The sequence below is a fragment of the Ambystoma mexicanum genome, chromosome 9 (genome assembly GCF_040938575.1).
Source record: "Ambystoma mexicanum isolate Mex_15411 chromosome 9, UKY_AmexF1_1, whole genome shotgun sequence".
NCBI lineage: Eukaryota > Metazoa > Chordata > Amphibia > Caudata > Ambystomatidae > Ambystoma > Ambystoma mexicanum.
In genome coordinates, this window is record NC_090931.1 from 1,540,449,880 (window position 1) to 1,540,459,552 (window position 9,673).

Sequence of the window (9,673 nt, forward strand, 5' to 3'; positions counted from 1 at the left end):
TAATGAAGTGCTGCACCGCACGTGGCTACCCACAAACTATTTTTGCTATATTTGGCTCTAATAAACAAGCTGTTCAATAATGCCAGCACAAACTTCGCTGCGCATGGCTTGTGGCATCAAAGTTTCCCCGTGGTTCTGTAGTCTCAGCACTACGTTCCTCTAATAGCAAACAAAATGAGTTTTCACACATGGTTCAACCCTGGGTTAATATCCTCCAGAACGTAGAGGCACAACGTAATGTGGGAAATAAGGCACCTCAGATGCGGCTACTTATCTTGCTTTGCAGGCCCAGGGGCGATCGGTATGGGCTGAATAAGGCATGCCCCCTGTGCTTCCCCAGCTACCACTGCAATGCTCCCCGGATCCTTCAGCCGCGCTTCCCCACTCCCTTTACAGCGCGCCCCCATCTTATCTTTTAGTAGGCGAGGGGCCGGATGCTTGATCAAGGGGGGCGGGGCCCCTGGTTTTCGCCAGGGCTGCTCTGTGCACATCCTTCTCTTTGGGATCCTCGAGCACAAGCCCTGTGCCTTGGTGTTTGCACATGCGCAGTGACACGCGCCATGCCCGATCTGCTTCCTGATTGGCTGCCCACGCTCAAAGCATGCTGGGAATGTAGTTCTGATGTGCTTTTAGGCTACAGAGAGGACAAAGCAGTCTTCTGTAAGGCAGCACTCCCTTCTTGGCTGATTTTACAGTGTTATTAATGTTTTTAAATGGAATATGGTGCAAAACACTTGCACTCCTACCACCCTTAGTATTGGTAATGCGTTTTGTCTGCGTGTTTTGTTTTTCCTTTGGTCTGCCCGTGACATCGCCGTCGAGATCTTCTCCCCCGGTCGAAGTGGGATCGTTCCACACCATGGTCGCCAATAAGGAAGGTTTCCTTTACCAACGCCGTGAGCCCAAGAGGAAGGCAATTCTGGCGGTGCCTCTCCCATTCTGGCAGTGCCTCTCCTGGACGACGTTTGGGATGAGGGCCTGGTGCTGATGAGAAATCCCGCCTCAGCCCTGGCGAAAAGAGACAGGCTAGAAAAGGAGTGCCAGGTGCCGGAATCTGCAACCCTCCCTGGACTCGATAGTCTTGGCGGCTGCGAGGAAGAAGTCTTCAAATCCCTCATCTTCAGCCTCTGTTCCCCCGGACAATGCGGGCAAGAAGTTGGATGCCGTGGGTAGGAAGGTGATATACTCTGCGGCAACAGCGGTCAAGGCAGCGAATGCTCTTGCGATCCTGGCCAGATACGACAGGGAGCTGTGGTATAAGATGGCCCTGCTGCTGGAATTTCTCCCTGATGACAAGCGGGTCGAGGCACTGGAGATCCTCCAGGAGGGCGAGGTAGAATCGGATCATGCCATCACCGTGGCCCTGGATATTGCGGGCACAGGGTTCCAACAAATGGGGAACGTTGTCTGCCTCCATCGTCATGGCTAGTTGAAAGCCAACAACATTTGGCATGAAGTTCAGACTAGGGTCCTGGACATGCCTTTCGACGGGGACAATCTCATTGGGAAGGCCACTGACGAATCGTTGCAGGCCATCAAGACCGACACAGAGATGGCCCATGCCCTTGGCACGCTTCAGCAACATCGTCCTTCCTTTCGTGCCCCAGGAGGGAAATCCGGCAGATCGTCAATGGGTTTCGGCGGGGGATCATCCTCGTACCGTCAGCCCTCTCGTTCCATGACAAAGGAGGCATACAGTGGTCATTCCAAGGCTTTCGGAGGTGGCCATCGTCATAGCTCCCAAGGTGGCATGCCGGCCCCGAAGCATGATTGAACCGGCCAGTATGCCAGGCCCCCACCCATGCACCCCAGTGGGAGGCCGGCTTTGTCAGCGAGTGGGAAAAGATCTCCATCAACCGATGGGTTCTGGACGCTCTCGCCCACGGAAGCACTCTAGAATTCCAGCAGAAACATCCGTGGATACCACCAGTGGCCCAGCAGGAGCAGCACATCCCTCAGCTCCTGCAGGAAGTACAGGCCATGCCAAAAAAAGGGGCGATAGAGCTTGTTCCAAAGTGACTCCGGGGCTCCGCAGTCTACTCCAGATACTTCTTTGTAAAGAAGAAGACCGGGCGCTGGAGGCCCATTCTCGACTGCAGCGTCTAAACAAGTACTTCAAGTCCCAAAAATTCAGGATGGTCATGTTGCAGAACATACTCGTCCAACTGGAGGAAGGAGACTTCCTGACGTCACTAGATCTAGTGGATGCTTACATCCACGTCCCCATTCACAAGAAGCATCGGAAGTTCCTGCCGTTTGTCGTACAGGGAAAGCACTACCAATGCAAGGCCCTTCACTTCGGAATGAAGTCAGCACCCACGGTGTTTACGAAGTGCCTGGCACCAGTGGCGGCCCATCTACGTCTGCAAGGGATACATGTGTACCCGTACCTCGACTGGCTCATCCATGCCAAGTCAAGGGAAGTCTCCGTCGAACACACAGACAGGACTGTCCGGCTGCTGACAGATCTGCGGTTCTCCGTGAACTATTCAAAATCCTGCTTGATTCCATCCGAGAACGCACTGTTCCTGGGGTTCAGGCTGAACACGTTCTCCTGCCGGGCGGCCCCCTCAGACGAGAGAATAGTGGCCATTCCGGCCAAGGTGCAATGGCTGTTGGCACTGAGGATCACCACTCTGCGGACAATTAAGTTGCTGCTCGGCATGATGTTGCTGTGTATTTACCTGATCAGACTCTGCAGGCTGCGGATGCAACCCCTTCAGGAATTCCTGGACGCTCTGTGGGTCCAGGTTCCTGGAAGCTTTGCAGACAGAATTGTTCTCCACGAGGAATTCCATCGAGCGATAAGGTGGTGGGGCGTGCACTCCAACATCTCCGGAGGCACAGATTTCCAGAGCCCCCCATTCCAGGAGACAGTTACCAAGGCCACTTCCCTGGAGGGCTGGGGAGCCCACACCTGACATCTCCATGCCGGAGGCCTGTGGCTACCGGAGGAGAGAGATCTCCACATCCATATTCTGGAACTGCGAGCAGTGTTCTGGGCTCCCAAGTAGTTCCTTCCTTCCCTCAAGGGCAAGGTGGTGAGGGTCTTCACAGACAATGCCACCACAATGTTCTATATCAGGAAGCAGGGGGGCACCAGATCCCCAGCACTCTTCAGAGAGGTGGAGGACTTATGGCACTGGGCCATCACCCAAGGGATGTTTCTCATTCCTTTTCAACTGGCGGCAGTCAAGAACACCATTGCTGACTCAGCAGGTAGCTGCTCTCTTGCCACGAGTGGAATCTTCGACAGGATCAAATGGACAGACTCTTGCTCAGGTGGGGCAGACCCCAGATTGAACTCCAAATGCCAGAGATTCGCCAGCAGGTTCCTCCAGCCGAGGAGCATGGGGCATGCGTTTTCCTTCCCGTGGGACGGCCTGTTCCTGTACACGTTCCAGCCTTTTCCTCTACTGCTGCGAGTCATCAGTCAACTCAAATGGTGCCGATGCAGAAGGATCTTCATCGCTGCGGTGTGGCCGAGGCGGTACCCGTACCTTCTCAGCCTGTTGACGTCACCTCCAGTCCAGCTGCCAGTGGTTGCAGATCTGATCACCAGAGAAGGAGGCGCATTCCTACATCGCGACCCAGGATTGCTGAACCTGAAGGCCTGGCTCCTGCAGCCCTAGAGTTCGGTTGTTATGAGCTACCGGCGGACTGCAGGGAGGTCCTTGCCAGGGCCAGATCGTCATAGATTCTTAATTGCTACGGGCACAAGTGGCAGAATTTCGCAACCCTGTGAGGGTCATGGCCTCGCAGATCCTTCTGTACTTGTTGTCCTTGAGCAAGACGGGGCTGGTGCACGCCTCCATCAAAGGACATCTGATGGCTATCTCCCACTACACCAGATCTCCGGGACTGTCTTCTCTTTGGTCACACCGTCTAGTCAAGGAGTTCCTCAAAGGACTGTTTCGATCGTTCCCACCGGTGAAGGTGCATGGGAACTCACTGTGCTACTGAGGAGGCTATGCATCAAGCCCCTCTTAAGTTCCTTTTATGGAAAACAGCTTTTCTAGTGGCCATCACCTCCGCCAGGAGGGTAGCTGAGATCCAGGCCCTGTCCCGCAAGCGGCGTACCTGACTTTTCATGACACAAGGGTGGTGCTGCGGATGCACCCCTCCTGCTTGCCAAACTTTCAGTCGGAATTCCACCTCAAGAAGGCTTGAAGGATATGTTTCCAGAAACACTGGCAGAAAGTTGATGGAGAATCACAAGCAAACTAACCCAAACTCCTAAAAAGAAAAGGAAAAAAGGTGATCCTCTAAATGGTGGTGGTACAAGTATGTAGCACAGCATTGTGGAGGTTTACGAGGCGAGACATGGTAAGAAGGACAGAATAGGAGGTGAAGGAAAGATTCCCGTAGGCACGAGAATGTGGTGACCTCTGGAGCAGGAAGGTGAAGACAGGGCATTGGGGGAAAGTGTAGGAACCTGTGACAAGGAGGAAGCATGAATAAAGCATCAAAACTCACTCAAGCTCTTAGTTGACGTTTTGTGGATTCTTCCCCTATAAGGCCTAATGTATGGGTCTACATGGGCCCTGGGATCCCAAAAGAGAGGTCTCCCAGAATACCATATGAAAAGCAGAGGATTAGAATTGTGAACCAAAGAAACAAGAAAGAATTACAGGGGACGCTTGAATCCTCCCACCCCCCAGGGCAGTGACTGATTGTGATGACGAGAACGGAACCCAGATTTAGAATTACAGTCCAAAAGAACCTGACCTATTACAAGCATGGAGAAGCAATGCTATTGTTGACCCTGAAGTTTTATGTTGCTTTTTTCTTGATTTGGCCAAACCCTGTAACTAGCCCTGTAACTAGCCCTAATGAACATTTGCTGAACTGGTCCTTATTTTGTCTGCCTCATGTTTGATTGTGATCAGCTTCAAGGCCGTGGGTAGCTAACCAAATGACACCTACAGGTCCTGTGTCCCTCACCTTATATTAACTCTCGTCCAACCACACTCCTATGGCAATTTCTACCCAACTAAGTGGCTCTATAGTACCATATCTGAATCAGTAGTAAAAACTGGCGCAAAATACATGGTACAATAATCCCACCCTCTCTCCCCCAGGCCACGGGCGCTTCCCTATGCCTAAAAGCCTCACTTCTAACTTATACAAACAAACAGACAATTGTTTCCTGACAGACAGCGGTTTCCCCAAATCCTCTTGACTGCAAAACTTTAAATTCCTCAGTCCCTCAAAGTGCATTGTCCTTGAGTCTTCTCACAAAATATCCAAAACCCATTTAAAATATTATGTAAAAGCACATGATAGTCCATCTCCTGCGGAAGTCTTCTAGTTCAGTGGATGATAACTGCATTTGTCCAATAACATGTTACTGACGCTTACCCGTTCTGTAATAAATGAATAAGAAAAAAGAAAAATTCAAATGTAATCCTAAACTATAAAAATTTAGAATTCGATTTTGTTTTCAACGGTTTATATGAGCCTGTAGATTTTGCTTGGTGCCATGGATTTAAACCATTGCACTTCATTGAAACCCCGTTCCTTTAAACATTTCTAAATGCATTAAAATGACCATTATGAATGCCTTTTTGTTTTACTCTTTATTTCTCTCACTGTACATTTGAATTTGATATGAAAGGACTGCGACCAAAAGTGGCTTGAGATTGTCTTGAACCTTGAATTTCATTTTGTTTTTATACAAAATGTTGTAGAATTAAAAATGAGTAATCAGAGAGGGGAAGGAACATGTTTTAGTTGTTTAGCAATATTTGTTCACATTAATTTCCTAGGAGAAGCCCTGTGTTAAATGGTGAAAGCAGTGTTTATACCAAGGTATTTCTAGTCATCCCCCAATGCAATGCAGTGTAGAGCAAGGGATGGGACATACCCCTAGGATTCTGCTTATTGTATTTTTACATTGTTACAGAATTTGATCAGAAAGTATGTATTGTTTATTTTTATTTCACCTGGCATTGGGCAGGCTTAAAAGAGTCTACTTCATTAGTATGTGTTTTAGAAATAAACCTATGAACTAATTTCATGTTTCATATTGTAATATTTGGCTAGAATTAATCTGATGGGCAGGAGACACGTGGATTCCCTTACGATTGCCCAGACTATTAGAGGGAAACGGGGGGCAAGAAGTCACAGCTCTATAATGGGTCTGTTGATTATTAAATTGTATAAGGACATGAAATGCTATATGAAATCTCTGCTTCTTTCAACAGAAAATGTAGGCATTACCAATACAGAGAGCCAGCAAAAGAATCTAAGAAGATGCCCAGACTGCAATCAGAGTTTCATAAAACAATCCAAACTCAAGATACATATGAGGACGCACATGAAAGAGAAAGCATTTACCTGCAGCATGTGTGGGGAGAGCTTCAATAACAGGCCCAGTCTAATGGAGCATAGGAGATCTCACATCGATGATAGACCCTTCAAGTGTAAAGAATGCGATAAAAGCTTCCGGAAAAGCTCACATTTATGCCAGCATCAGAAAATCCATACTGGGGAGCGACCCTACCAGTGTACAGAGTGTGAGAAAAGCTTCACCCAGAGGGCACAGCTTTCTGCCCATCAGAAGATCCATACTGGGGAGCGGCCATACCACTGTACAGAGTGTGGGAAAAGCTTCAGTCAGAGTGCAAATTTGTCCCAGCATCAGAAGATCCATACAGGAGAACGATCATACCAGTGTATGCAGTGTGAGAAAAGATTCACTCTTAGCTCACAACTGTACACACATCAAAGGATCCATACTGGGGAGAGACCATTCCAGTGTACAGAATGTGGCAAAAGCTTCACTCAGAGGTCAAATTTGTACCTGCATCAGAAGATCCATTCTGGAGATCGATCATATCAGTGTCCGGAGTGTGAGAAGATGTTCACTCGTAGTTCACATCTGCAGAGCCATCAGAGGATTCACACTGGGGAGAGTCCATATGCATGTACAGAGTGTGAAAAACGCTTCACCCAGAGGTCACAGCTGCATCGCCATCTGAGAATCCATACAAAGGAGAAGCCTTATGAATGCAAAGAGTGTAAAAAAAGATTCAGTCACTCTACAACCCTGACCAGCCATATGAGGGTTCATACCAGGGAGAAGCCCTATCAGTGCACAGAGTGCAAGAAAAGCTTCAGCGACCACTCAACCCGCAACAGGCATCAGCGGATACATACTTCAAGAACGCTTATAAATGCACAGAGTCAAATAAAAGCTTCAGTAAGCCCTTAGCCGGCATCAGAGGATCCATTGCAGGGAGAAGCCCTATAGATTGTAGAACGTGGTAAGCACTTTAATAAAAGAACAAGAGAGGTTCCCGAGAGATCCCACGTGGAGGAACCACAAAGAGGCTGCATCTGTACCACCTTCAGAAGATCTATTCTGGGAACAAGTCCCAGGATTGCATGGGGTATGGCAAGTACTTTAACGCTTTGAATGCTCAAACACCTGAAAAGCCTTCCATGCTGTTGGTAAAAAGTCGATGTTGCTCAGAGGTTTCCGGGTCTTGAGGAGAGGCTGTAATAAAGGACGAGGTATGGGGATGAAGCTCTGGCTAGCCCCCACCACACCAGGCATGAGAGGCAGGGTCTCGGCACATAGCACCATCAGCAGCTGGTGCTTGATGGGTAGTTGTGTCTGATGCCCATGTTCAAGCTCTCTGCTGACACCCACTGACAGAGAAGACAATAAAAAAGCTGAAGCAGGCAGGACAAGCAGCCTGCGCCACCCCATACCTGGCATAGATGCTGCGGCTCAGGAACGGCAGTGAATGCCTGTGGGCCTGCAGTGCATTCACAGAAGTCCACATGGTATCATCCTCTATGGTTTCCATTTCCAGGTTTGGCACATTTCTAAATAACCTCAGTGTGCGGCACCACAGGGCAGAGCGCTAAACAATTCAAAGCACACGCTAAAAGAACTCAAGCCGTATTCCAGTAGTCACAAAGGAAAGCCTCTTCCTGCGGTAAACACAGAATTACTATGCAGCTTGGAATATACTAGGGGGAGGAACAAAGCTAGTGGTGTGGGTGTTTGGCGGAAAGAGAGCAGAAGGCTGGAGACGTGGACAGAGGGGGAAAGGCTTGAAGAGGAAGTGAGCAACAGTGCCCGGCATTACCTTTTTATGATCCCATCTTACAGACAAAATGTCTGATGTTTTGGTATGCTCCTACACAGGATTAGCCTCACACCTCCACTGAAGTGACAGTTCCTCCCCTAGGTACCTTGGCCACAGGTAAACTTGCATCTTAGACATAATGTCAAGACTCGACTCAAGACCTTCACACAACCTGGAAAGCCACTTGGGATTTAGTTCATTCAGCAGCCTGGTAATGTCCATACGTACCCCATCTTCCACTGTTCAATATCTGTGGGTGGGCGATGACATTTCATCCCAGCTCGCTCAGAGAATGTACTGCACTGGGCATTGGCACAGTTCGTGACATCTTGGTAGATGGTCCCTTCCTATCGCTCAGGGAACTTCATTCGAAGGGGAAAGTGGACTCACTGACTGTTTCTTATTCCGACTGCGAGATGCCTGAAGATCAACATGCCAGTCTTTCTTCAGTTACCTGCAACCTCCTTCTAGGTATTGCCGATCAGAACTCTTGGAGTAAACTGCACCTATTCTGGGCTCAAACAAAGCACCTCTCTTCTGACTTTGCCTGAGCCTGGTGAGAGACATCTCTTGGACAAGCAATCATTAGTGAGTATTTGCAGCTGGCATGTTGCCAAACCAAGGTAGCCTTTAAGAGCTAAAGACAAAAGCTACTACATTTAAAGCTCCTCCCCCAATGTATCTCACACCTTGCAAGCTGCGTTCAGTCTGCTGTGACACGCCTGATGGCTGCAGTCGATGTCAAGTAATAGAGGCAGATGACCTTCACTTAGCCTGGAACTGGTCAACTACCGCTGAATCTTGCTCCTGGATTCACAACACTGTCCTGTACATTACCGGCTGCGGCAGCGGCAGCGTCTTAGCCACCTTTATTACTCCTGGGCCTCTTGGCATAGCTGTGATAGTGAAGAAATGCAGAATCGGCCTGTCCTGGCTCCAAGCCACTGCTCCCCCTGGCGTTCTGCGACGGCATTGAAGACTAATGTTGTAACTTGATAATACGTGCACCCAGTCTCTGGTGTTTGTTAAGAGACTTTGTTACCCAATGTTAACATGCATCATCCTACCTATTCGGATACGTCTACATTGATGCAGAGTTTGATCTACTGTGAAGTTGGTTATATTTTCTTGGATGTGTTCTGTGTAGTAGTTAGCCTGTTATTTGAATGTATTGTCACGACAGCGCCTCACCCCTCTCTACTATGATGTACTTGCTTCGCTGTGTGTTATGAATACTATGGTAAACCAATAAACCGAATTTAAAAAAGAAGTTCAAATTGCAGCCATTACAGAATGCTGCACAGCATCACCGGCTCTCTGTTAATAAATATGCCATCGTGGCAGAGGTCTGCTCACTGAACTGATTCCAGACAGTGTCCAGACGTATAAAGTTAAAGACCCGTCAGGCAATGAATATGTCAGGACCTCAAACTCTCAAAGTAAACTAGATTTTGACTATCTTGTGCAAACTCCCATCCATATGTTGCACTGTGACTTGCACAGCGTTCCATAGCTCCCGAGTCAGGTCTGTGCTATGAAAATCTATTAGTAATGAGAACAATAGAAATCCC

At 48.6% G+C, this 9,673-nt stretch overlaps 1 protein-coding gene across 2 annotated transcripts in view; it reads left to right on the forward strand.

Annotated features, from left to right (window-relative positions):
* The window catches only part of LOC138489478 (zinc finger protein 883-like), a 156,758-nt gene extending 147,386 nt beyond the window's left edge, over window positions 1–9,372 (forward strand). For both annotated transcript variants that reach the window (XM_069617213.1, XM_069617214.1), the window contains one exon: window positions 6,207–9,372. In XM_069617213.1, the coding sequence (XP_069473314.1) occupies window positions 6,207–7,216 (1,010 nt within the window). In that variant the 3' untranslated portion in view covers window positions 7,217–9,372. The remainder of the gene's footprint in view (window positions 1–6,206) is intronic.
* Window positions 9,373–9,673: the final 301 nt, after the last annotated feature.